This window comes from Crinia signifera, chromosome 12, assembly GCF_055691185.1.
Source record: "Crinia signifera chromosome 12, ASM5569118v1, whole genome shotgun sequence".
Lineage (NCBI taxonomy): Eukaryota > Metazoa > Chordata > Amphibia > Anura > Myobatrachidae > Crinia > Crinia signifera.
This window is the reverse complement of record NC_139228.1, coordinates 69,681,701-69,709,057: the sequence shown is the minus strand read 5'-3', so window position 1 is coordinate 69,709,057 and position 27,357 is coordinate 69,681,701. Positions and strand designations below refer to the sequence as shown.

The 27,357-nt window shown below is 45.6% G+C and overlaps 1 protein-coding gene across 6 annotated transcripts in view; it reads left to right on the top strand.

Moving 5' to 3' along the window:
• Window positions 1–26,643, top strand: part of MIA2 (MIA SH3 domain ER export factor 2) — a 48,799-nt gene extending 22,156 nt beyond the window's left edge. For 5 of the 6 annotated variants that reach the window (XM_083167078.1, XM_083167076.1, XM_083167079.1 and 2 more), the window contains 24 exons: window positions 726–857; window positions 1,460–1,481; window positions 2,293–2,381; window positions 3,058–3,129; window positions 5,017–5,127; window positions 5,221–5,292; window positions 5,988–6,092; window positions 7,669–7,791; window positions 8,239–8,356; window positions 9,275–9,321; window positions 9,593–9,683; window positions 10,161–10,299; window positions 11,090–11,191; window positions 11,415–11,475; window positions 12,866–12,901; window positions 14,998–15,065; window positions 16,188–16,267; window positions 17,435–17,464; window positions 19,515–19,634; window positions 20,199–20,357; window positions 21,601–21,735; window positions 24,847–24,914; window positions 25,012–25,222; window positions 26,441–26,643. In XM_083167078.1, the coding sequence (XP_083023204.1) occupies window positions 726–857; window positions 1,460–1,481; window positions 2,293–2,381; window positions 3,058–3,129; window positions 5,017–5,127; window positions 5,221–5,292; window positions 5,988–6,092; window positions 7,669–7,791; window positions 8,239–8,356; window positions 9,275–9,321; window positions 9,593–9,683; window positions 10,161–10,299; window positions 11,090–11,191; window positions 11,415–11,475; window positions 12,866–12,901; window positions 14,998–15,065; window positions 16,188–16,267; window positions 17,435–17,464; window positions 19,515–19,634; window positions 20,199–20,357; window positions 21,601–21,735; window positions 24,847–24,914; window positions 25,012–25,222; window positions 26,441–26,616 (2,367 nt within the window). In that variant the 3' untranslated portion in view covers window positions 26,617–26,643. The remainder of the gene's footprint in view (window positions 1–725; window positions 858–1,459; window positions 1,482–2,292; window positions 2,382–3,057; window positions 3,130–5,016; window positions 5,128–5,220; window positions 5,293–5,987; window positions 6,093–7,668; window positions 7,792–8,238; window positions 8,357–9,274; window positions 9,322–9,592; window positions 9,684–10,160; window positions 10,300–11,089; window positions 11,192–11,414; window positions 11,476–12,865; window positions 12,902–14,997; window positions 15,066–16,187; window positions 16,268–17,434; window positions 17,465–19,514; window positions 19,635–20,198; window positions 20,358–21,600; window positions 21,736–24,846; window positions 24,915–25,011; window positions 25,223–26,440) is intronic. The other variant, XM_083167077.1, reaches the window with a different exon arrangement.
• The last annotated feature ends 714 nt before the right edge of the window (window positions 26,644–27,357 follow it).

Here is a 27,357-nt window from a genome sequence, read left to right as displayed (position 1 = left end):
CAGCAGTATAACACAGATAATGCCCCCAGCAGTATAACACAGATAATGCCCCCAGCAGTATAACACAGATAATGCCCCCAGCAGTATAACACACATAATGCCCCCAGCAGTATAACACACATAATGCCCCCAGCAGTATAACACACATAATGCCCCCAGCAAAACCGCACATACTGTAATGCCCCAGCAGAAACTGTGCTGTAAGTTACACTCACCGTTGCCATCCGTTGGTTGAGGTCAGTGTTCTGTCCAGAAGCACCACTGTTCGGGGCCTCCAGCACCCGTGTGGCGCGCAGTGATTCCCCGCGTGTCAGCAGAGGTGGACAGCCTGTCAGCGCGGCGGGCAGCCTGTCAGCGCGGCGGGTGTGGGATGTAGCTGGAAGAGCCTACAGTACACACTGCGGCGTATCAGCTCTTCCACCCACATCCCACCCCCCGCCGCGCTGACAGGCCGCTCAATCCATTCCTCTGATGAGCGATTCTGTCAGCCTATCAGCGGCATTTCCTCACATAAAGAAAAAAAAAGTCAGGAAGTGAGGGTAAACGCTCCGCGCCGACCGCGCTATGCCAAATATGCACCATCAGGACATTTAGGTCAGATATGCAATTTCTGCTGAAAATCGGGCAAATATGCAAATGCATATAATCCGGTCTCTATACATCAATGTGGAGAGGTTCCGCATTGATGTAGAAGGTTAGACTAAAAAAATTATTTCCATGTCTAGGTGGCTTCTCTCCTGCCAGAGGACCTCCAGCCGGGCCAGGACTTTTATGGCTGTTCCTGGGAGGTGGTGATTCTTACTGCCGGCTTCGGCTTTCTCTCAGTCCTCTTGTTCATCTGTAGAACTGTCCGATGTGTAAGTATTATGGGCCCAGTCCCTGGAACGCTCTCTGTGAAAACATTCTTCAATTTACATGAATGACCCAGTCTTTGTGGGTTGCCTGTCCATGGTGGCGGCCATATGGGGTTCAGAATCTTTTTTGAAAACATTTACTGAATGTTTTTAATGTAGATCCCCAATATAGCTTCAATGTGCTTTACACTTCATAGGATGTATGAATAGTGGTCCAGACCCTCTGAAACTAGTCCTCCAACCTCTACAGCCAGATTAAGGCCAACTGACGCCCTCTCGTGTTGCACCCTTCCCTTGGAGCAATAAGCACAGGCTTATATTGCTTTATAGTTACGTGAGAGCTGCTTACCTCCCACGATTACTCCTAGGCCAAAATGCTGCAAGTTGCAGGGACCACCAGCCTGTCTTCTGTGATTTAGCCGGTAGAGTTAATGTGCCAGTTATTTAAACTGGTACACCTAACCTGGGTCACATCCCTGAAATTACACCAGCACCTGCAATTTACGGACAGTGATATTTTCCCTACATTGTAACTTTCTTATCTATTGTTTTGTTTGGCTTCTGTATTAACTTGAACCTCTTGTGTTTTTTTTTCTCTCCTTTAGATTAAAAGCAGATTCTATGCAAGTAAGTGCTATCTGCCCTATGGTATTTTGGGCCTTCTACTGATCTTATCACTTGTCTGCCGCCCAGACAAATTAAACTCCTCCTGTGAAAAAGCTGCAAATGAATCGATGTTTGGTATCCACCCACCAATCCATAGGCAGTTCACGAACCATCGGATGATTTTTTTCCAGTCTGTGCAAACATGAGTAACTCTGACCCTGCCGGTCATCTGCGACTGAGTCGATCGATGGCGTCACAGACCCTCCCTTAATTCGCCTAGGCACACCTGCGCTTTGTTTATACTTCCAGAAAATGGACAGACACCGGCTTCCTGTCAGTCAAACTCGGAGGGGGTTGAAATTAAAATCTATGCCCTTTTTTGTGTCCCCCCCCCAGCATGCAAGCTACGACATGTACGCATACAGTCATTCGATAATCGCAAATTCGCACATCAATGATAAACTCTGAATTAGGCCATTTGTTTGCACATATAAATGAAGGGTCTATCCAGATGAAGCGGAAGCAGATCTACCACTGCTATATACTTCTCCTTCTACTCATATATAATTCTCCTATAGTTCTAAATGCAAATACCACCTCCCAGTCCTAACACATTTGTTTTTGTGTAAACACAGACAAACCTGAAAATCCCTGTCTGCCATGATTTAAAGATGGCTGCCATTTCTAAAAGAAAACATTTGTGGTTTTCATCCATTGGTAGCTTAAATTTCAAAATTGGCCCACTGAAATGGATTGACCCTGAGATGATACATAATATTTTAATTACATGCGATACAGTGATTGGTTCATTATTTTATCCTGTCCTTTTCAGGCCGAGAATGTAAACTTGGTGGTCAGGTCGCTGAACTTATGAACACAAAATGTGAAGCTCTGGAAAAACTAAGCATTGTGCAAAAACAGGTACGGCAGATACAAAACATAGGTTGAACACTGGCAGGACCTGGGTAGAGGGCAGTGTAAACGGGTACTCCGGGTCATCCGAGTCGGCTCTCGTTTACATCAATGGGGGTAAGTCCAACCTCTGGTCTGCAGGTTGGGCGGTGGGCGCACCCAGCCTCCGCTGCTGTCTGCTGTACTCTGCAGACAGCAGCGGAGGCAGGGAGGATGTGAATGGGATGCCTGTGTGCGGCATTTATTCACCTCGCGGGCTGGGGGGGGGGGGTGCACGGGGGCAGCTTAACTTGGTGCTGGACTTGCCCCCAGCGTGGCGATCGGCGGTCCTGGTGCTTGGAGATGATGTAATCTCCAAGCGGTGGCTCAGGAACCGCCTCCGCGTGGGGGGTGTTGGGACGCCACTGTAAAAGGTAACAAACGTGGCATTAGTGACCCTAACATCTCCAAGTAGCCACTTCCCCAGTGGAGAGGGGTTCCAGATCAGTGCAGAAATACACACCAAACTGTGCTAGAAGCGTCACAGCAGAGAGCGACAAAGGTTTTGAAAGATGCAGGGTGCCAGAATGAGCACTAAACATTTATTGCAGTTTTAGCACCTCTATATAAAGATGTACTTTCATGTAATGTGGGCGGAGAATATCATAGTAAATGTCTGAAGTTCTTTTCTATCCCCTGTTCTCAGTATGAGGAAGTCCAGCAGACGTTAGAAGAATCTGGTCAGCAGAAGTTACTGGCGGAGATCTCGGAGCAGAAGGTGAGAGGAAAGGGGAAGCTCAGTGACTCGGTCTGGTGAGGGCAGAATACATTCTGGTGTGTCTTCCTGAATTGCGAGAGGGGATTATGTACTAGCGATGGGGGAGGGGTACACCTAGTAAGCAAAAGGAATTGGTTAAGGTCCAGCTAAACTTAACAGCATTTTCAGTTCTGCAGCAAAAAAACAGTTTGGTTTGTTACAAATAAAGGGTCTAATTCAGACCTCTTCGCTTGCATATGTTTTTAGCCTAGCAAACGGGTAAACACTGTCCAACCAAACAGCCGCCCCAACAGCCCCCCCCCCCTGCGCATCTCTGCATTTGCAGCCAAGGGTATGTGTACGCTTACAGCAGCCCTCAGTCTGAAAAGTAAGTCAATAATTTCTGATGGCCGCTGATCTCTGAATCCGCGAGTGTGTAATTTGCCTAACGAATGGTTCGGAATCAGCCCCAAAGGTATAATGGAGTATTTCCTACCTCTCTCCATCGGAGATGGCAAAGAACAAGTTTTATAATTATATGGTTGCATTGAGGCCTTGGGTGTATGGTAATGAATGCACAAAAAGTTTGTGCTTTACGTTAATGTGCAAAGAATTAGTGAAATTTCTCCCCTTTCACTTGAATTTGCACAGAATGTAAAAGGATGGTTTATGAAAACTTGGGGTTAGGTCGACAGTCCTTTTTTTTATTACCCGAATGTCGACACAGTTGACATAGACACTGAAACGTAGCACCGCACCCCCTCACATGGCTTGCTGCGCTCACTGTCCTTCAGGCACCATTTTACTCTTCCACCACACCGTACTGGATGGTGGGGCATGAAATACCGCCTGTCTGCTCCAAAAAAAAAGAAGTGAAAAACCACATGTCGACCTTCTCCATGTCGACCTAATGACCCTGTCGACTGTCATGCAAAACAACCTTGGCGTATCGGCCTAATGCTTGTAGACCTATGGACCATATCTCATGAAAAGGTGCCTTGTCATCTGCTTCCAGTTTCAAGGGAAGGCAGAAACTTTATCTCTGTGTTCTCAAAGACCGATTACAGTTGTGAAGTTCTTAGCCATTACAGCGTCTTGTATAGCGCAGCCGATTCCGTTACAGCGTCTTGTATAGCGCAGCCGATTCCGTTACAGCGTCTTGTATAGCGCAGCCGATTCCGTTATAGCGTCTTGTATAGCGCAGCCGATTCCGTTACAGCGTCTTGTATAGCGCAGCCGATTCCGTTACAGCGTCTTGTATAGCGCAGCCGATTCCGTTACAGCGTCTTGTATAGCGCAGCCGATTTCGTTACAGTGTCTTAAATAGCGCAGCAGATTCCGTTGCGCTTTACAATAGTAGACAGTGATAAAACAAACTGGGTAACAGACAGACTTGGAGGTAGGAGGTCCCTGCTGCAAGCTTGCAATCTATAGGGATATAGCAGGGAAACACGAGGACAGGCATCAGTAATAGCATAGCAGTCCCACCAAGTTACAAGTCCAGAAGGGAAGCTATATAATACATAAGTGCCTCAGAGGGTTATGCATGTGGTACTATAATATGATAGGCTTGCCAGAAGAGGTGAGTTTTCAGGGAACGCTTGAAAGTTTGGAGACTGGTGGAGAGTCTTATTGTGCGTGGAAGGGCATTCCATAGGATGGGAGCAGCACAATGAAAGTCCTGTAATAGTGAATAGGATCTAGTGATCTGTGCAGAAGAGAGACGCAGATCTTGTGCAGAGCGGAGTGGTCGAGATGGGAGATATTTTGTGAAAAGTAAAGAGATATAAGCTGGTGCAGTATAATGGCATATAAGCACGTCACTTGTATTTTTCTTTGTATGTACAATTTGGGGCATTGGTCTATAATAAACTTTAGACGGTTTACTTGCTCTTTAATGTATTTTAGGCATTGCAGGAATCCCTGCAGGCATCAAACAGGGAACTGGAGGAGAACATTGCGAGACTAGAGCAGGATCTGGAAGAAGAGAAGCAGAGAGGACCAGAGCTGGACAATATGGTAAGATAATGTCCACATGTGTTCCACAAGCAGGAACTCCGAGGACCCAAAGCTCAGTGCGTAGTAATGAAATGTAACCCGTTCCGTTTCCAGCTCGCGGAATTAAATGAGAAAATCAAAGATTTGGAAGATAATTTCAAGAAGGAAAAATCTCAAAAAGAAGAGGTAAATTCTAATGCAAATCTACGTTTTGTGATCTGCATCTCCGTTCTTCTGGGATGTTCTTGTCCTTACACAGCTGTCCATTTCCCCTATATGTCAGACCCAGGTTTTAGAGGTTTGTCCATAGGGACATGTCTCTGGGAAAGTCCTTTTATGTTAGAGTATAGCCCAGCTGTAGTGTGAAATATCTGCTTTCTATACATTAGTTATCCCCATATAATATGCCTGAAGTCCTTGTAAGTTAATGTTTATTGCACTGTGCAGTGCATCACATGCTGATTCTGTATTATAGCAGAGATCTACTGTCATCCTGGTCTCTCAGTATGGTGTGTCCTTACGCCTGGGATGCCCAATAATGATTGTATGGAAATTGCCCGAATCATTATCTAGGTGGAGGTTATGGTTGGTTGTACTGCAGTCAGCCAATCTCTGAGCAGACACATCACTGTATTATGTACTAATATAGATGCAATCCTTCTTGGTGCAGTAACCTGTAGCAACCAACGGGACATTTCCTTTCACTAGTCTATCCTTAACGAAACTATTTGAAGCTGATTGTTTTATATGCAAGTAGCCGCTTACACTAGTAAATAACCCTGTTACTTATACAGCATGCACTTTATCGGGTAGTAATTATCCTTAACCTGCGTATACAAGTGTTCTGGGCGCCAGTCACATGACCCTGCTTCCATTCGCAGATCCGGACAACTCAGAAAGTGTTTGAAATTAACAAAGAGCGTCTGGAGCTGTCCTGCCAAGACGCAAAGGAAGAGCAGTCTCGTCTGCAGGAGAGCATAAAGCAGGTTCGGAGGTCATTGGTGTGTGTGTGTGTCAGTCAAGTGCTTCCCTGTGGCTCACGCACATAAACTGGATACTTGCATTGTGTTCAAAACATCAAATGACTGAGTATACCACCATCTAAATACTCCCAGCAAGAGATCCATTGATGACTAATGTCCGTATGGAAAACAATTACTGATTACTTATTCAGACCTGATCCCTGTTGTGCGAAATTGCAGCGGCCTAAGTTGCACTTAGCCGCCTCTCTGCCAGAGTGTAATCCCACCCTATTCAAGTCTGCAAATGGCTTGCGCCTTGATCGCTGGCCAGCAATTCAATTCGCAACTCACTCACATTGACTGAAAATGGACGGTTACCACCCACATCCGGGGACTTCCTGTCAATCAAACTGCAGCCAGGGTTGCTAATTAAAAAGTTCCCCTTGTGCACATAAGCCTCGTATACTGTCAGAAGTTCAGTAAACTATTTTACAATGGTTAGATGAGATCAATAACCCTGGAAACCTAGCATCGATTACAATCATTTTCAATCGATTTGAAATCCATTAAAATTGTCCTTTAGTAAATACACACCAATGTATGTATTTTTTTTCACATTTGGGGGTATATTCAATTAATGTCGGATCCATTCCGACATTCATTTGTCGGAATGGATCTGTCACTACCTAATCCGAATGTTGGATTTGGCCGCTGATTGCTGCTCACCTGGCTGGGACTGGGTGAGTGATGGTGGGAGGCAGTGGGAGCTGGAAAGGCGCTGGGTGAGCTGCTGCAACCCGGCCTGACAGGTGAGTGCGGTGGGAGGATGGCGCGGGGTGAGCTGCTGCTACTCACCAGGACCATCCTCCTTGCCTCAATCTGACTTTCTAAAAAAAAGTCTGAAAAAAGCAGGTGAATTGGCGGCTGCTCCGCTAATCCACCTGGTTTCCAACGGGTTGGAACATACCAAAAAAAAAAAAAAAAAAAAAAAGCAGCCAGAATTGAATAGGTCAGAACCCCTTCCGTCGTTAATCAGTTGGAAATTGACGTCTTTACGACAAAAGGTTTCGACTGTAATTGAATATAACCCTTAGAAGGGAGACCTAGACGATGATAGAATGTACGGTATGTGACTCTTCTCGAAACAGATGTATTGTAGTTTCTGCCACTGTCGGAGTGGAATCCAGAATCAGCTTGGAGGGATAACAATGTAAAAAAGGAATCTGTATTGAATACCAGCGTTGTTGCTATCAGTCTCTGTTGTTGCCAACCATGTTAGAAGTGAGAGTGATAGGTCCGACAGTAGTTTTCATGTACTTATGTCCCTTTCAGTTTCCAAAGTATTAACCATTTCACGGGTCACTGCACGCTTCTATATGCAGACTAGATTGCACCGCATCGGATAAAGTGATTCCTCCTCTCCTCCGTGCCCGTATTGTTCCGATCAATATAAAGCTCATTTGTTTTCTGGAAACCCAGCGTTGTCCAGCTGTTCCGCTTTGCCATCTCATTAGATAAGTCACTATGTTCATCCGCCATAAATAACTTCCCCTGGAGCTGAATAAGTTACATGTAAGGTTTGTCTTTTTTACCTCTGCAGCTCTCGGAGGAAGCGGAGGGCTGGGAGGAGCGGTTCAGCGAGCTGTCGGAGAACACCAGAATGCTCAGTGTGTCTGAAGGACCCATGCAGGAGGAGCTGAGCAGCAAGCAATGCCAGATTAAGGTCAGCCTTACAGTTGTGTCTTATTTCTGCTATTACTCCTGGCGGGTTGAGGCATGTGGGTCACTGGGTCGACCAAACTAAGGCTGACCACTGAAAGTCAACAGGCCTTGGGGCAGCACATAAAATAGGTCGAAGTGGCTTTAGGTCGACAGTCAAAAGGTTTTTAACTTAATTTTTTTTGTCCCAAATGACGACTTTCAGGCATGTCGACCTTTTCCTTGTCGGCCTAGTGACTGTGGAGTAGATTTATTAAGCTCGGCGAAGTGATAAAGGGCCAGATGCACTAAGCTTCAAAAGTGATAAAATGGAGAGTGATAGCCAGCCAGCCAATCAGCTCCTACCTGCCATGTCACAGACTGTGTTTGAAAAATGTCAGGTAGGAGCTGATTGGCTGGCTGTTTATCACTGTTCATTGTGACCGATTTTCAATACCCTGTATTTCCGCAGTCACTAATTGACAGTTTGCTGACGATGAAAGACTGGATCTCGGAGGTGGATGAGCTTAACGAGGACGACGACACGATCTCCAGCATTAAGTGGGATTTTGAAAACGGAGAACCCCTTGGTAAGCAACCTTGTATAATAAGCCCCATCTCTTCCCTTTATCCTGACATCTCGCTGTACAAATAATGGCATGACATTAAAACCTACTGCTTTATTGTATTGAAGAATTGTAGTTTACATTTGCGCAGTGGCTACATAAGCACTTAGAACACCTGATCTTGTACCATAGACTAGCCCTGGCTGGGCGGGGGGAGGTGATGTCAATGGTGTGACCGATCTGGCTAAATATATGAGATTGCAGTGTAAAAATAAAGCAGTCAGTATTTTCCCTGCACAAAAACAAAAAAACTCACCCAAATCGAATGCTTTTTGCACATGTTACATCTGCCCCCCTACAGTGCAGCATGGTTTTGTCCATTTGAGAAGCAATTTACCTTTGCGAGTGAACCAGAATAACCCCCTATGTGTAACCAGAGCTTCCCTCTCTCCATATACAGCAAGTATGAAAGAAATCGGTGTCCCTGCAAAAATAGTTTTCATCCTTCAAAAGGCCTCAACAAAGCTCCTTGCGGGCTCGCTGCGCTTGCCACGCTGCGGGCACGGTGGTTCGCTACGCTCGCCACCTATTCTATTCTTCCTCTATGGGGTCATGGATCCCCATGAAGGAGAATAGCCGGTGGCCGTCGGGCACCCGGCTGACTGTGTTTTGACATTTGGGATCCCTAGTAAATGACTGTCGGGATCCCGTCCGGCACCCGTATTCTCATGGTGATTGGAGCAGCCCACAGATGTCTGTCTATGGCGTGCGTCAGTAATGTCACCTGTTCGTGGTGATTTGATCGCTGTGTGTAGGCCGCTTCTAACGAGCTGTTGGATATGTACATTACCAGTGTCTGTTTTAGATGGTGAACACATTCTCCGATGACTGGATGAAAAATCTGTGCGCTTGATGCTAACATTTTATTCATCTTCGTTTTAGGGGATCCTCAGAAACAAACCATAAAGAAGTTGATATTTGCTGCAATGGTAGGCGACATTATTTCGTATTTAGAAATCCTGTAGATCACTCAACCTCAAATATCGTGTACCCCTGACGGGTCATGTGTTGAGGGTCCTAGACTGTGGGATAATAACTGATCATGCAACATATAGTCAATGTGCTCACCTGAGCATGATTAAAGGCATGCACAAAACATGGCCTGTCCTTTCTGCTGGAGTTGAGAACCCCAGTCATAGATTATAGTTGGCGCTTGGCATGTTAATCATTGCTTTAGACCTGTGCATTTTATTATTCCAGTTAAATGCTTCACTAAAGAGTGTTGAGTCCGAGAAGAAACAGCTGTATGATAATCTCTCAGATGAAATGAAGGCAAAGGAGCAGCTGGCAGGTAATGTAATATTTGTATATATAAGGGGCATGTGTTCTCTTCCCATGGCCATACACTTATTTAGTATTGTAAGGACACTTGTTTAAATCTGTTTTCTCCTACAACCATATGAAACACTGGAGACACCATGGGGTATGGCAGTGCTGGAGGAAGCTTGCATTAAAAGGTTAACTTTTTTTTTTTTTTTTTTTAAGGGCAGCCCAGGCTCCTCCTCCTTCTTTACCCCGTCCCCTGCACAGGCCAGGCATAACAGGACAAAAATAACGATTGTTCAGGTCGCACAAAGGCCTAATATTCAGTAAACATGACCTTACAATCTATAACTGGGCTTTGTCATTCTCCAACATAAGGCGGAGTGAATGGGCGCTGCCTCCTCACCGCTAGTCGGGATTGGTAGCAACAACCAACAAATAAAATGCCTAGAAAAATAAATGGACAGAAACCTTGTGACTCCTTTCTTGTTGTCTCCCTGTGTAGAGTGTATCACAAATCTCCAGAACACAAACCAGTCTATGGCCTTAGAAAAGGAACAGCTGGATGGTGAATTGGAGAAGCTGAAGCAGAAAATGAGCGTCATGATGGAGGTGTATCAGGAAAATGAACGAAAACTGCACAGGTATACCTAGGCCGGCAGCACCAGGATACAGAAAAGGTTACAGAAAAGCTGGCGGATGGTAGATGGTCAGCATAGGGGTGATCCCAGCAAAAGACTCAAAGTACAGCATTGACATTTATAGAATCCATAACAACCGTTGCAATTGGCCACTGTCTGCTTTAATGTGTTATCTCGTTTTACTTTTTGTACTCTAGTAAGCAGCTGGATTACATGTCTTGTTGCTTCGTCCCCTCCCCCTCTGCTCATCATTCACTGCTATAAAATGTTACCAGTAATCCATGCTGCCTGTACATAGTACAAGCACATATAGGGCCTTATTCAGATCTGAGCTCAGTACAAATTTGTTCGGAAAATGGGCAAAACCATGTGCACTGCAGGTGGGGCAGATGTAACGTGCAGAGAGTTTGTGTGAGTTATTTTGTTTCTGTGCAGGGTAAATACTGGCTGCTTTATTTTTACACTGCTATTTAGATTTCAGATTCAACACACGCCACCCAAATTTAACTCTCTCTATACATGTTACATCTACCCCACCTGCAGTGCACATGGTTTTGCCCATTTTCCAAACAAATTTGTACTGTGCTCAGATCTGAATAAGGCCAAAGTGTGCCCTAAGTAAGAGGTTCCTCCGAAGTAATATTATTTTGGTGTACTGAGTACCTCGAATTGTCATATTGCTCCCCGGGTCCTGGGCCTCCTTTGAGCCCCGGACCCTATGCCCTGTTTTCTTTTACCACTGATAGAAGAGGAAGTGTGTGCTTATGTGAATTTTCACACCTGTCTTTTTCAGAAAACTTACCGTACAAGAAAAGGAGCGGAGTCAAAAGGAAGCAAAACTATGCAAAGCGGATGAAAAAGTGAACCTGGCAGCCAGCGAGCTCGTCACCGTCAAGTAAGCCTTTGTTGTAGGCCTCGTACTCTTCAGTGCAGTGCTGCCTGCCCCAGTGCCTCGTATCCCACTCCTGCCTTTAGTATGTGCCCACACAGGGTTCAGTATGCTGTAACTGAGTGTAGGTATTGCAGGCACCTTCTCAGCACCCACGTGTAAGAGGCCTCCAGTCAGTCATTGTGCTACATGCAGAATTCTAAGTAGTCACCAGTGTGGTCTTTCCTAGGACACGGGTAGCAGAACTGGAAGATGAGACGGAGAGGACGGTGTCCTCCTATCAAGGCCAGGTTAGTTTCCATGATACGCAACTTGCAAAGGTTTCTGAGAATTTAAAAAATTTAATATACAATCTTGTTTATTAATAGTAAGACGTTCTTTTGTTTTTAACCAGACATGTCCAAACTGTGGCCCTCCAGCTGTTGTGAAACTACACATCCCAGCATGCCTTGCAAAAGTTTTAGCATTCCCTAACAACAAAACTGTGGCAAGGCATGATGGGACTTGTACTTTCACAACAGCTGGAGGGCCATAGTTTGGACATGCCTGTTTTAAACAATCAAAATGTACACGAAAAGAAAATATGCAGCAAAACCAATCACTTTTATAATAAAATTTAAAATGTTTATTGGTTTTGGGAACACCAGTGAATCAGTTACTATCGTGCTATTTTTAAAATCACTGGGGACGATGCAGAGTTGAATGGAAGTCTGTGCTCAACATGCACCCCTCCAGCTGTGGTGGTGGTGGTGGTGGTACTACAAATCCCAGAATTCACTGCCATACTTCATGCATTCCTTAATAGCAAAACTGTCAGGGCATGCTGGGATGTGTTGTTCTATGACCGCTGACGGACATCATGTTGGGCACTCCTGTTAATAAGAACTTTGGATCTTTAAGGGAAGAAACATCCATATTTCCTGGGGTTAGGGGTCAGAGAAAGATACGATAAACTGTGGCGGGAGCAGCGTGGGATACGGTGTTGTGTGTGTGTGTTTGTGAGGGGTAAGAATGGGATATGGTGTTGTGGTTAGGGGTCGTCGTGGAATATGGTGTTCTGTGGTTAGGGGTCATGGTGGAATAGAGTGTTCTGTGATTAGGGGTCTGCGCCGGATACGTTGTCCGTTGGTTAGGGGTCTTCGCCGGATACGGTGTTCAGTGGTTAAGGGGGGTCTGCACCGAATACGGTGTCCAATGGTTAGGGGTCTGCGCCGTATACGGGGTCTACACCGAATACATTGTCTGTTGGTTAAGGGGGGTCTGCGTGGAATACGGTGTCCGGTGGTTAGGGTTCTGCGCCGGATACGGTGTCCGGTGGTTAGGGGTCTGCGCCGGATACAGTGTTCTGTGTTAAGGGGGGTCTGTGCGGAATACGGTGTTAGTGGTCTGTGCGGGATATGGTGTTCGGTGGTTAGGGGTCTGTGTGGGATATGGCATTCGGTGATTAGGGGTGTGCCTGGGAAATGGCGTTTAGTGGTTAGGCGTCTGCCTTTGATACGGTGATTTGAGGTCTCACTGAAACACATTTATACATCCTCCAGCTGTCAATCGCGGATCACATCAGTGTGCTGTAATTACAGACCCCCATAATCTATTTCTGGAGCCCTTAACACATCTGTTTCAGGATAGAACAGAACGGATTGTGATTTCTGTGAACGCCATGTTCTCTCTTTCCCCCAGGTCACATCATATGAGAAGAAATCCCATGATAACTGGGTGAGTGGAATCCTTGCACATGTACTTGCTTCCAGTCCATGGGTCCGTACGCCCTTCTCTGTGTCTGCTCTGTGTATATAATGATATTGTGCATCTGCTCTGTGTTGATATTTATTAATTATTAATAGTAGTGCTGAGGAAGAACCAGTTATACTTATTAGAGAGCTCCTATGTTCTGCACAGTTCCGTCCAGTGTTTTATAAGCTCAACCATTGTTCATGAGAATGCAAACTATCGATGTTATTAGGACTCTTGCATCCCATTCACTAGGGTCAGACATCACTAAAGGTGCATCCCATTCACTAGGGTCAGACATCACTAAAGGTGCATCCCATTCACTAGGGTCAGACATCACTAAAGGTGCACCCCATTCCATAGGCTCAGTGACCTCACTAATGGTGCATCCCATTCACTAGGGTCAGTGACCTCACTAATGGTGCATCCCATTCACTAGGGTCAGTGACCTCACTACAGGTGCATCCCATTCCATAGGCTCAGTGACCTCACTAATGATGCATCCCATTCATGAGGGTCAGTGACCTCACTACAGGTGCATCCCATTCACTACGGTCAGACATCACTAAAGGTGCATCCCATTCACTACGGTCAAACATCACTAAAGGTGCGCCCCATTCACTACGGTCAGTGACTCACTAATGATGCATCCCATTCATGAGGGTCAGTGACCTCACTACAGGTGCATCCCATTCACTACGGTCAGACATCACTAATGGTGCATTCCATTCACTAGGGTCAGTGACCTCACTACAGGTGCATCCTATTCACTAGGGTCAGACATCACTAAAGGTGCACCCTATTCCATAGGCTCAGTGACCTCACTAATGGTGCATCCCATTCACTAGGGTCAGTGACTCACTAATGATGCATTCCATTCACTAGGGTCAGTGACTCACTAATGATGCATCCCATTCACTACGGTCAGACATCACTACAGGTACATCCCATTCACTAGGGTCAGACATCACTACAGGTACATCCCATTCACTAGGGTCAGACATCACTACAGGTGCATCCCATTCACTAGGGTCAGTGACTCACTAATGATGCATCCCATTCACTAGGGTCAGTGACCTCACTAAAGGTGCATCCCATTCACTAGGGTCAGTGACCTCACTAAAGGTGCATCCCATTCACTAGGGTCAGTGACCTCACTAAAGGTGCATCCCATTCACTAGGGTCCGTGACCTCACTAAAGGGTCACTAAAGGTGCATCCTATTTATTTGATAGGAGCCGATGATTGATTCATGTTCATTCTAGCACCCTGCATCTTCCAAAACCTGTGCAGTTCCTCTTCCCTGCCTGGGGTGCCGCTCTCTGCTGTGGTGCTTCTAGCATAGTGTGGTCTGTATTTCACTACTGATATGTGTGAACTGTGCTAGAATCACTGCAGCAAAAGCGCCCTGAATCTTTTTTGAAAGATGCAAGGCGCTAGGATGAACAATGACATTGCTAACAATGCGTACATACAAATAGTGGTAGATGCTCAATTAGTTCAGTAACATTACCCAGGTGCATGAGGGAGGGGTTAATACTGAGTAAGTAAACAAGACATTTTTTCCCTCAGCACACTGGGTAATGTTAGTAACCAATCTAGAACACTACATGATAATAGAATTCAGAGATATTGGTTACATATACCTGCGCAGGTGTATGCTATGCCCCCAAGCCGCGTCAAGGCTTCTCTGTGTATTGGGGGTCCCTAGCGCTATATCTAGGTGCAGGGTGCGACACCCAAAAAAACTATCATAAGCTGGGAAGCCCAGTGCGGCATGCCAGTGAGATACTAAGTGTTAATAATTAGTGATAAGAAGTGATTAGGGAAAAAATGTCTTGCTAAGAATGCGTCCTATTTGCTGGGAGCCAGTGACATCACAACCGCAGATGCATTCTGTTTGCTAGGACAGTGACTTGTCTCCTGGTGAACTGATAAACTGCGTTCTCATGGATGAGCACAACCCCCCACTGTCTACAGGAAAACCTGTTTATTCTGCTTGTTACAGGCATTCCTTATATATTCTTTAGTCCAGTAATATACATGCAATGAATTATATGCTATTGTGTGTTCAATATATAGCTCACCGCACGGGCAGCCGAACGCTACTTGTCCGACGTCAAGAAAGAAGCTGCACATCTGAGGCAAAAGTGAGTCCAGCGCTTCTCTCATCATGGATGTAATGTTTCCTCATTGTGCTATATACTGTCCCGTACGCATCTATTATTATTTATTATGGTTTATATGGTACCCCAAGGGTTCCACAACGAATACAGATGGAGCCAGCACGCCCCATTCTGTCGGAAGCGCTGCTTGTCTCCCTGAAGCAGAGATGGGCAGGGAAGCACCCTGTCCCTGCTGCCTTGCTGACGGGGATGCTTGAGTGAGTGATCCGCTCGCGTGTCCCCGTCCGCCAACCCGCACATCGCTGCCCTCCAGCTAAGGGAATCTGGCGAGCGCTCGGCAATGCTGAGGGCAGCTCCATCTGTGCGTGTGTGTGTGTGTATAAGAAATGCAAATGAGGAGGGAGGGCCCTGCTCGTAAGAGCTTGCATTCTAATTGGGCAGGAGTGACACAGAAGGGGTAGTTATCTGCTTCTCCTATATGGATGATGATCGATTGCTGACTAGTTCCACATTACATAGATCACTGGTTCCCAACCTCAGCTCTCAAGTACCACCCAACAGTTCACGTTGGGGGTACCCGGCACGAGCACTCATTACTCACTCACATATTTTAAAAGATCCACAGGTGGAGCTAATTATTTCACTTGTGGAGACCTGGAAAATTTGCTCTGTGTGGGGTATTTGAGGACCGAGATTGAGAACCACTGACATAGATCCATATTATTGTATATGTGCGCATCGAAAGGTCACCTGGGCCATGGTAAAAGAAGGGGACGTGGTCAAAGGAGGGGTGGCCAGGCCTCATTCAAAAAAAAAAAAAAAAAAATGACCGTTACCTTGGTTGGATGTGAGAGAGAGGCGCCTGCAGCAGCGGTTCTCACTCTCCTTGCAATGGGGGAGGGGCAAGCTTGATTGAGCCCTGCCAAAGGGCCTGGGTAAAAGGTAGCCCCCCTCCCCCCTCTCGGCACCACTTGTATATGTGTCTGCAGCACGGATGGTTTTTCTGTATTTCATATATCGAATTCCGTTCTGAGTGCTCAAACGTCACCATTATGCCACTTGTTTGTAAACCGGAATCTCCCACGTTGACAACCTTATCTCAAACGTCTTGCGTTCCTGAAATGTCTTTGTTCTCATAATCGGCAGGTTAACAGAGGCGGAATATAAACTGGATCTCCTGGAGAAAGATCCCTTCGCCCTGGACGTGATGCAAGCCATCAGTAGAGGTATGGGGGCCCTTGTAACTTCATCATTATTATCTCCTGGTTCCTTTTACCTTACAGTGATATGTTGTGCACACATTGGGGCAGATGTATTAAGCCTTAACAAGAGATAAATGCAAGGGTGATAAGGAGAGATAAACGTCCAGCCATAAACGTCCAGCCAATCAGCTCCTTACTGACTTTTTTTCAAACACAGCCTGTAACATGGTAGTTGGCAGTTGATTGGCTGGACGTTTATCTCTCCTTATCACACTTGAATTTATCTCTTGTTAAGGCTTAATACATCTGCTCCATTGTAACATTCAGGACCAGAGAAATGATGTGATCCCTCAGTAAGAGTCCTTTCCCTACGTAAAGCACCAATATAGTGTAGGGATGGACGCTCTCACCAGCAGGGCCCTCCCTACCTGATTCTTATGTCCTTGGTTAATGTACGGCTTTCACTGCGGATCTCTGCAAGTCAATGACCGTATAATATTTCATGAGTGATTTGAAGAGGAAAGGAAAACACAAGATACCTTGTTGCTGTAAGAAGAATGCTTTGGCGGCTTTCCTGGAATAATAAGGCTCTAGTCCACCCTCCCACTGTAATGTGTGCTGCCAAGTCCGGCTACCGGACTCAAGGACACAGGCTTGGCTCCCGAACATCACAGCAGCTTCAGGAAGCCACAGGCGGGGAGAGGGCTTGTACGTCTGCTGTGAACATGAAGCAGGGATATGAGGTCGCACGTAGCCCTGTATGAGAGTAATGGTTAAATGTATGAAGCTTGGATAAGTGGTATCTATCCCCATAATGAGGGTTATGTGCAAGGTGATAATGCACCAGCCAATCAGCTCCAATATGTAAATTGTGAGGTAGGAGCTGATTGGCTGTGAGGGAGCTACTTGCCTGCTTAGTGTCCTTTTACTCATCACCAATGTATATTTTTGTATTGAGTGGACCTAACTACCACTGTTGCTGGCATAAGGCAATATCAGTGCGGAAATACAGACCACACTGTGCTAAAAACAACACCACAGCAGCAGAGAGCGACACCTCAGGCAGGGAAGAGGAACTGCAGGGGATTGTAAAGATGCAAGGTGCTAGGATGATCACTGTTACAGTGTATGAAGGTTCCTATTGTAAATTATTTTGTGACTTTTTTTTTTTTCCCTCCTCTCTCCTGGTAGCTTATGCAGATGTATTTATTAACCACCCAGGTATATATGTTTATGCTGATTCCTTGCATGCAGTGACAGTATCTTGTAGTCTCTTGGTGCGCCTGGATCCCATGCTTAATGCTAGTGGCGAGGCCTGCTGTGATGAGGGCCAGTGGAACCCTCACGTTATTATTACTAGTTAATCACCTATACCGCAGCGCTTTAAAGCCATTGACGTCAGTCCTTGCCCTATGGGGGTGATTTATGTTGTCTCAAAATCATCTGCGCTGCAGGGGGGCAGATGTAACATGTGCAGAGAGAGTTAGATTTGGGTGAGTTATGCTGCTTTCCCACTGCAGACCCGTTTTAAGTTACAGGTAATCTTAAACGGTATTTAGCATTCCCACTGCAGCAGATTACAGTTTGAAATGCCATTTAAGTCCCATTCCCATTGCAGGTAAAACGTTTTAGCTCTTCAAAACGTTTTTACAGCATTGGTGTGCAGTGGTGCTAGTAATATATACATTGCTGGCCTGTGCCAGCAATGTATATATTACTGGCTGATAATTAATCATTGGTGTGCAGTGGTACCAATAATAAATACATTGCTGGCCTGTGCCAGCAATGTATATATTACTGGCTGATAAATAATCATTGGTGTGCAGTGGTACCAATAATATATACATTGCTGGCCTGTGCCAGCAATGTATATATTACTGGCTGATACTCCGTTACTGGCTCCGTGTTCAGCGGGGGGGGGGCGGGGCGAGCAGGTCTCCGTGTTCAGCGGGGGGCGTGGTGAGCAGGCCGGGAGGGGCGGAGCGCCCAGCTTGTGTGGCCGGGCGGGGGAGCAGGACTGCCGGGCGGTGATTGACAGCGGGACGGCGCCGGTGAGCGACAGCGGGACAGCGCCGGTGAGCAGCGGTGAGTATATGACGCTGCGGGCGGGGAGGGGGGTGGCAAGGGAGGGAGCAGACAGCTGGACTGAAAGCCGCGCATCTTTCAGCCCGGCTGCTGTATACAGATTCAGCGATGATGGCTCAAATATGAGCCATCCTCGCTGCATCTGCTGGTAAAACCGTTTAAGAGGCATTCCCATTGCCTCTTAAACGGTAGATTACCGGCTAAAACCCTGCTCTGAAAACGGGTTGAAATACCGTTTAACTTTAAACGGTATTTCAACTCTGGCGCTTTCCCACTGCAGCCTTAAACGGTATTTTGCCCTCAAAAATCTGCAAAATACCGTTTAAAGGCAGCAGTGGGAAAGGGGCATTATTTTGTTCCTGTGCAGGGTAAATACTGGCTGCTTTATGTTTACACTGCAATTTGGATTTCCATTTGAACACACCTCACCCAAATGTAACTCTCTCTGCACGTGTTACATCTGCCCCACCTGCAGTGCACATGGTTTTGTCCATTAGCAAACCAAATGTGCTGTGTGAGCCAACCTGAATCTCCCCCTGTATTCACTCAAAAACAGGTTTTGCCGCATTTCCCATGTATGTACGAAGTCCCGGGTGCTGGTGTTTTGGTGCGGATTGTGCTGGCATTACCCTATAGAAGCCTATAGGCTGCTTTTCGTGTCACTCTGCACATTTTCCCAGGGCCAAAACCCGCCATTAGAAAGGGTAGCTCCTGTGATTTAAAAGTAAGGGACAGGATTTACCGCGCAAGGGTGGGGCCACCTTTTTTGCTGTAACTATACCTGCCACCGTTTGCAAACACCCCCCTCCCCCATGCACACTACTGACCCCAGCAGCAGTGCAGTTGAGGATAAGAGGAAACGGAGCACTCAGGGGGAGATATATTGTGGCGTGGAGAGTGAGAGAGCCCCTACCAATCAGCTGCTGTTTTTGAAAAATGAAAGGAGCTGATTGGTTAGAACTTTCACTTGCATCACTTCATCCTGTATAGCCTGGCCAGCTGGTGGCACAATTACTGTATTTGTTATGCTGTTAAGAAAAGTTTTGTCCAGAATCCTTGAGCAGGCGCAGTTTGTGGTGCAGCCATTGTGAAAACGTTTCCCCCAAAGTTGGAAGGGGCTGAACAAAATAAAAGTTGACGTTTGTTCAGACTTTTATCGTGTCTTGTAATCCTGTTGTATTTCTAGACGGCTCACCATATGGATTGTCTCCGATTGGCCGACTCCCTGAAAGCCGGGCTTTCCTCTCCCCGCCCACTCTGTTGGACGGCCCCCTGAGAATCTCCCCGATGCTTCCCGCAGACAGAGGTAATTTCTACGCAGTATTTATGTCTTGTGTATGGTTTTTTATACCTGGGTGTTCAGACGTCTTTTCTCCATAGACCTGGACAGTTGGCCAGTCCTCATTGGTCAGTGTTCCCCAGTGCTCGGCGTTACGCCGTAGCGCTAGCACAGTTCAAGCAATAAGAGAATGCAGATCCTGTGCATGTCTGTAGCTATGACCGATTGATGTGAATATGGTTACAAATATCTCTGACTTACAAAACCTTGTCTCTCCCTTGCCCCAGTCCGAGGAACTGGAAAAATGCAGAGATTCCCACTACTCAAGGCACCACAAAGGTCCAGGTTTTAGGTATATCCAGTGCTCGGCACAGGTTGAATGAAATTGACTGAGGTACTAATTAAGTCAACTATGGCCAAGGATGGATATCACTAAAACCTGGACCAGTGGGCTTCCATGAGGACCACATTTGGGAACCTCTGGCACAATGGTTGCTACAGCTGCTATGTTACCTTGCATACGTTTTGTAATCCTTTCACATTGTCTTTGATGTGTAACAAATGGAATACGTGCTCACATTACACTGACAGGTGCGAGACCACCAGGATATTACCCAGCATACCTAGGGCCTAAGGAAAGAGGGGACATCAATGCAGATAGAAAATCAGACCACCAGCGCACCCTATCGGATTCCGGCTCCTTGTCACCACCATGGGACAGAGAACAGAAGAATGCTCCTCCTCCACCAGGTAGCGGTCTGCCTCTAACCAGAAACAAATAATTTCCCCTAGCAGTTGTATAACCGTCACCTGCAGAGCCAAGGCAGCTATTTTCTGGGCTGTACCAGCCGACCCATTCTTAAGTGAGGCATGTGGTAAAGTGCAGGCAGCCATTTTGTGTATTGCTGTTTCCACTACGTCTGATTCATAAGAAAAGTAAAGCTACTCCTGTGTCTGATTAGTATGTTCAGAATCTAGTACATGGTAAATCCATGCAGGTATTCTGCTTGTCAACTGTTAACCATTGGGGTTAATGGAGAAAAGAAATGGAGAAGTGGATGTTCCCTATAGCAACCATCTACCTATTATTTTATAGAGTGTACTTGATGAAGGTTTCCTGACTGACTGGTTGCTATGAAAAGAGTGACAAAGTGCGGTCTGCGCTCAGTTTAGCAGCTTTTCATAAATGATACACTTTCATAAATGTGGAGACCCTTGGCAGCCCTATATGTCCCTAAGCTTACCTAGGTCTTCCAGCCTTCTATCTCTTCTTCCACGCTGCACTCGTTCCGGATGTGGTGACTTCCGTTATCGGCGGTGTGCTGTGCTACTGAGTTCTGTCTTCCGCAGGCTTCCAACGCGTTTCGAGTCCGGAACGAGTGCAGCTTGGAAGAAGATAGAAGGCCAGAAGACCTAGGTAAGCTTAGGGACAGATAGGGCTGCCAAGGGTCTCCACAATAGTGCTGCATATCGGAACCAAATACCCACGGAGGGCTGTAAACATTGTAAATTGCATTGCTTTACTCTTTATCTTTTATTGTTTTTTACTTTTGAGCGGATAAGCACATTTTATACATAACATAATTCAAGCGCTTTGACTGGTTGCTATGGCCAACTTCTCCACTAGCCCTCTTCTCCACTCTATTCACTGCTTGATACATCTACTGCATTGTCTTATAGAAGGCAGTAATCCTGTTCCGTAAAGTCATTTGTGAAGCTGGGAAATGCAGCCTGCAGCTCAGTTTGTTTTTGACCAAAGTCGGCCATTTTGGAACAAATGCACCATTTTATATGTATAAGCGCCAGTGTGGGAGTGCACCATTAAGTTCCTCCACGCAGAAATCTGCTTGGCACAATGCATGTGCTATTAAATACTCTGTAGTTCCCCCTCATTTCCTCAGATTAACCTTTTTTTTTAAAAGTACAATGTATTTTTTATATGCTGTGTTTTTGCCCATATCTGGTGATTCCCTTTTTCCCCGATTTAAATCAGGTTTGCCGTACCCAGAGCACCATTTTCCACAAAGGCGGCCAGAACGATTTTATTACCACCCAGCTCCATCCGGCAGATTCTCAGGCCCCGCAGAACTAACCAGAAATCAGGGTAAACCATTCATGGACGCGCCGGGTAAGTTACTCTCCTGGGCTGCTGTTTGTGTATTGTAGTTTTGCAGAGTGAAATGCCTAAACTGTGTAAGGTACAGCGCACCCACTCTGAGACACTCCTTGTTGTTTGGTGGAGCTTAAAGCTATGAAACTTCTCTTCCAGTGTCCGGTCTTGCTTTGGAGGAGCACTTTTCTAGATGTGCTCCTATTATGGAAATAACCCGTAACGCATGTAATAAAGACAGCTCATTGTAACCCCCTTCTATATATTAATCTAAATAAAGTTTTTGTATGTGGACAGATTGAACCAGTTAATTTAACAAAATAAAACGGTTGATGATGGAATTGATGTGACACCCCTGCTTCTGCACAGGGAGACTCAATAGAATGTTTCCTACTCCACACATGCAGTCCTTTGCCTCTGTCACCTTGAAGTACACAGAGCAAACCATATAGAGTAGGCATTGCCAGCCTCGGTCCTTAAGGCACACTTACAGTGAGGTTTTTAGTGATAACCCAGGATTCCGCATAGATGGTTAAATCAGAAAACGGTGGTACGAATTAAGACGAAAAACTAAAAGGAGAGAGCGCACTGTGTAGATCTTTTATTTATAAATATTTAAACCCAATATATATTAAATTCAAGACCTACAGAATAAAATTCTATCAGTATCTAAATAAATGCAATTTATTTAAACAGTAATTAAAATAATAATTTTAATGGGATGCGGTCATCTATTAGAATGAACTTAGGTCTACAGTCATTAGGTCGACCCCACTAGGTCGACTGGCAGGAAGGTCGACCTGACTTAAGGTCGACATGGGCCAAGGTCGACATGACTTAAGGTCGAATTTGCATAAAGGTCGACTGGTCATAAGGTCGACATGGGTTTTTTACTTTTTTGAGCCGACATGTGCCGACAGGTGGTATTTCATGCCCTACCATCCACTAGGGCGTAGTGGGAGAATAAAATAGTGTGCCGAGCGCAGCGAGCGTCCAATTCTCATTGCCAACTGTGTCCATGTCGACTGTGTCGACATTCGGATAAAAAAAACAGTGAAAAACCCATGTCGACCTTATGACCAGTCGACCTTCCTCATGTCGACCTTTATGCAAATTCGACCTTAAGTCATGTCGACCTTGGCCCATGTCGACCTTAAGTCAGGTCGACCTTCCTGCCAGTCGACCTAGTGGGGTCGACCTAATGACTGTAGACCTAAGTTCATTCTGACAGATGTCCCGATTCCATTTTAATAACATCCAACTTTATCCACTTAGAACCTGATGATTAGTATTATGCCTTCAAAATGACCCAAAGATTGAGTGTAATTGGAAATAATTCATACAGGGAGCTCCCTCTAGACCAGGCATGTCCAACGTTGGCCCTCCAGATGTTTTGAAACTACACACCCCAGCATGCTTTGCAATAGTTTTTGCATTCTCTAATAGCAAAACTGTGGTAAAGCATGCTGGGATGTGTAGTTTCACAACATCTGGAGGGCCAACGTTGGACATGCCTGCTCTAGACCTATATGTCCAAATTGTTTCCTTAATTGGGGGGGTATTAAAGCAGATGCTTCGTCTTACGACAATGTTCCAGATAGAATTGATAAGTAGGTATATTACCGGCTTATGCAGGGAGATAGATGCAGAGATGCTCCTACTTTTGTGTCTGCTACCACCGGTGTTGCTCCGATGCACGGTGAGCCGGTACCGGTACTCTTTTTTTTAGTTTTTCTTCTTACTTAAGATTTTTTTAGTCTTTCTGGGAGCAGCAAAATTTGAGCTGTGGCTTTGATATATTTTTATATATCTATTAATTAATTTAATTTATATTACTTTTCTAAGTTGCGCCTGATTATACTATTGCAAGTATTTACTAATTAAGACACCTATGCTCAAGCATGCATATCACTGAAACCTGTACTGTTAAGGTCCATACACACTGAGCGAATTTTCGCCCGTTTAAGCGATTTTCCTGGGGGTAGACAGCAGGACGCTATGGAAAGCTGTCCACCCCGTTGCTCATTTTCTGGTAATACCAGCAGATGAGCAGCGGAGGCCGGCCATGATGCAGGAGCGAGCATCAGCGCTCACCGCTGGTCCGTACACACTGGGCGGCTTTTGAGCTGAAAGCATCTCAAATGACAACATTGAGCTGCTTTCAGCTCAAAGTCGCCCAGTATGTTTGGCCTTTAGTGTGAGAACTGAGGTTTGGAAGCTTTTTCTAAAGAAATTCTAGTTTTGTATCAAAACCAAAATGACTCTCCTCCATTCATTGCAAATTGTAGTGATCAGTGGCAGGAAGTTCGCTGCAAGAAATTCCTGCGGAGAGATAAATGTATCTGAAACAATGAAGTTGCTAACTGCGGTGATTGTAGACACACACAAAAAAACTGCTTTGGAGTGCTGCCGGGATAGCTTTGCTATCGCACACCATTTGAAGGACATCAAGGCAAGTTGCCTTATTAATTCTTCTATATAAAATCTATATCCTTGGCCGAACACTGCGTCTACGGTCCTCAGCATTGGCTGTTTTTGTGCTCCTTCAAAAGAGCTTAAACAGAACATCTTGAAACTTCATCTTCTTTGAAATCTTTGCCTGGGAGAGACCTTGTTGCTGCAGTATATCTACATTGTGTCTTGTTGCTGTGCTCAGTCTTGCCATGGTGTGACCTGTGATATGAAACGGTCTTCTGCAACCTCACCTTTTGTAGCAGAGTTCGGCTGTTCCTCACCCAGTTTTAAGCCTCCTACACTGCTGTTTCTGTTTCATTTAATGACTGTTTTTCAACCTAAATATAAGAAAATGATGACCATTATCACTTTTCTGGTATGATTGGTTAACCATACACCTGACTAGAATCCTAAATTCATGACTTACCATGACCATGGGTGTAAGTGCACCTAGAAGAATTGATGCCGTTCTGAAGGCCAAGGGTGGTCACGCCAAATAGTGATTTGATTTTAGATTTCTCTACTGTTCATTCACTTTGTATTTTGGTAAAAGGAAAGCTAGAACCCATCGTCTGGTTCTGTCGGGGACTAACTCTGTAATTGACATATTAGTTTTGTTAGGAACAAGTAGATATTTAGTGGGTCGCAGTGGGGAATAAACCTTTTCTTTGGCAGATGGACGGTTTTCCCCGGAATATAAGCAAAGAATGAACACGAGTAAGAATGGGACAGATGACACCAATGTACGTATGCCCATTCCCCCCCTGCATAACCCCATTCAGTGATGTCATAGCTTGTTTGGCCAGTGTGTGATAACCAGATGCATCTTGTTCTCTGCAGAATGCACCCGGGGCCCCCAATCAGGAAAGTGAAGCGCAGGAAGGGCCACCTAATGAGTATCCCATGCACCCACCTCCACCAATGAGGGTCCCCTTGTTACCCATGGACCCCAGGGCACCTTATTTTAGAAGACCTTTCCCCATGCCCCCTCCTCCAATGGACATGTACGGACCTCCCGGTTACCCAGGAATGCCACCCCCTCACATCACAAGTAAGTATAATATTGTCTCTCTGTATTGTCTCTGAAATAGGTGCAATGTTTCCGTCTGTGTGTTGAGTGTCTGTGGTAAGAACCACGGTCACAGGCACGTCGCGGCCCTTCCATAACACGAACCATCTGCACGCGTGTGCTAAGACCTCCCTCTCACCACCCACTACATTTCCACTTCTGTATCGGAAATTGGAACCGCGACTCAAACAGGGCAAACATGCTGTGCGGCCTAGACGTAAGTGCAGTCACTCCTCTGTGACTGACCTCGGCAGCATGTGCATCTCTGAATCGGCCCCATTGTGCCAAGTCACACAACTGATGGAAAGATCTGAATGGATGCTGCTTTTCTTTGCTCCATTGTTCTATGAGGAGTGCCTAACCAATAATGGGATCAGGAGTATATCGCATCCAGGCCAACAAGACTAAGGAACCCGTACAAAATGTCTCCTCCTTTATCAATGAAACTTTGGTCTTGGCAAAGTCGGCTCCAATCAAGTGGCCGGCTAGTCACTGCCGACACCTTTTGTTTCGCTTGCACAGAATGGCTAGGGCCACATAGCCAAATTATACCTCATATGGATGCATCATACATCTATCCTCAATACTCCATGCAGCGTGCGATACCTGACGTGAGTGAGCCGCCGGGTACGGGGTAGCCCTGCGAAGGGAGGGTTAATAAAAACTCTGTCAAAAGATTGTCCGGCCGCTGATTGGCTGAGAGAATTCAGTCAGCCAATCAGCGGGCAGCCAGTCTTTGAAAGTTTTTTTATTTTTCTGCCGCTGGCAGGACCAGCCCACACCTACAAACTCAGACGCAATACATAAAAAGTACCCATGATGTGCCACTGATGGGTCCAAAAGGATAGATTTTATGTGCAGGCAGTTCAATCTCCACGGTCCAACCCGCACGGGACCGGCCATCAGGTTGAAATTGGCACAAATCGGCGTAGTTTCTGGGCACCTTAAACACATATGCATACACATATGCAATGTGGAGTCCAGGCACTCACAAACGAATAGACAGCAACTCCGGTGCCTTTCTGTCCCCAGGACATGTCTTGATAAAGGGTTATTACCCGAAACGTTGACACCTAAGACTTGCTTTGTCTTCTTTATTTACTGTATTACATGCCGCCGCGCAGTGTACATGAAATCTTCTGAGTGCTATCTACTTTGCTGAGAGAGAATCATTTTTTTGTGTGTTCCACTTTCCCATAGTGAGAAGTCCTCTACCACCGCACCCTCAGCACTTCTCCAATTATCCGATGCACAGTGAGACCTTCTACCCCCCACCACATTTGAGGCCTCCGCCCAGAACCGATCATCTCACAGACACTGTGCCGCCTCCGCCCAGCGACGCTGCCCAGGACAAGCCGTCTGACCAAAAGACTTGATGATGCATTTTCAGAGACTATATATATATATATATATATATAAAAAAAAAAAAGTGATGTAGCAGCCGTTGGTCGAGAAATCTATATTTATAGTTTTAGCTCAGAGAAGATATTTTAACACATTGATTGCTGAAGAAAATCAGGTAATTTAACAGTTGTGAATAATTGGTTTATGGACATTGCAAGGGCGAGCGCATGTTTTTTTAATTTTACTTTTTATTTGGCAATTTTATTTAGAGATTTTTTTTTTCTCGCCAAGACATTGGACTTTCATCTTTCAGTACTTTTTACTAAGCTTTATCATGTGCAGTGAAAATCTCCTATGAATAAAGTTCAGTCCTTTTGTACTTGATTTGATCTTTAAGAAATGCTAATTTTTTAAGAGGATACCTGACGCTGTTCTTACATGTAGAACGGTAAATGTTACATAACTCCATCCATGACCGCACAGATTCTTCTGGTTGGGCTAAAATCACAGGTTCTCAAAGTTCGTCCTCAGGACCCCTCACAGTGCATGGTTTGCAGGTCTTCTCAAACAATCAAGTGAAATAATTAGCTCCACCTGTGGATCTTTTAAAATGTGTCAGTTAGTAATGAGTGCACCTGTCTGGTGACCTGGAAAACATGATCTTTGTGGGTTCCTGAGGACTGGAGTTTGAGAACCACTGGGCTACATTAAATAAGATCTGTTTGGCTCATAGGCTAGATCAGGCATTCCCAACCACGGTCCTGAAGGCACAC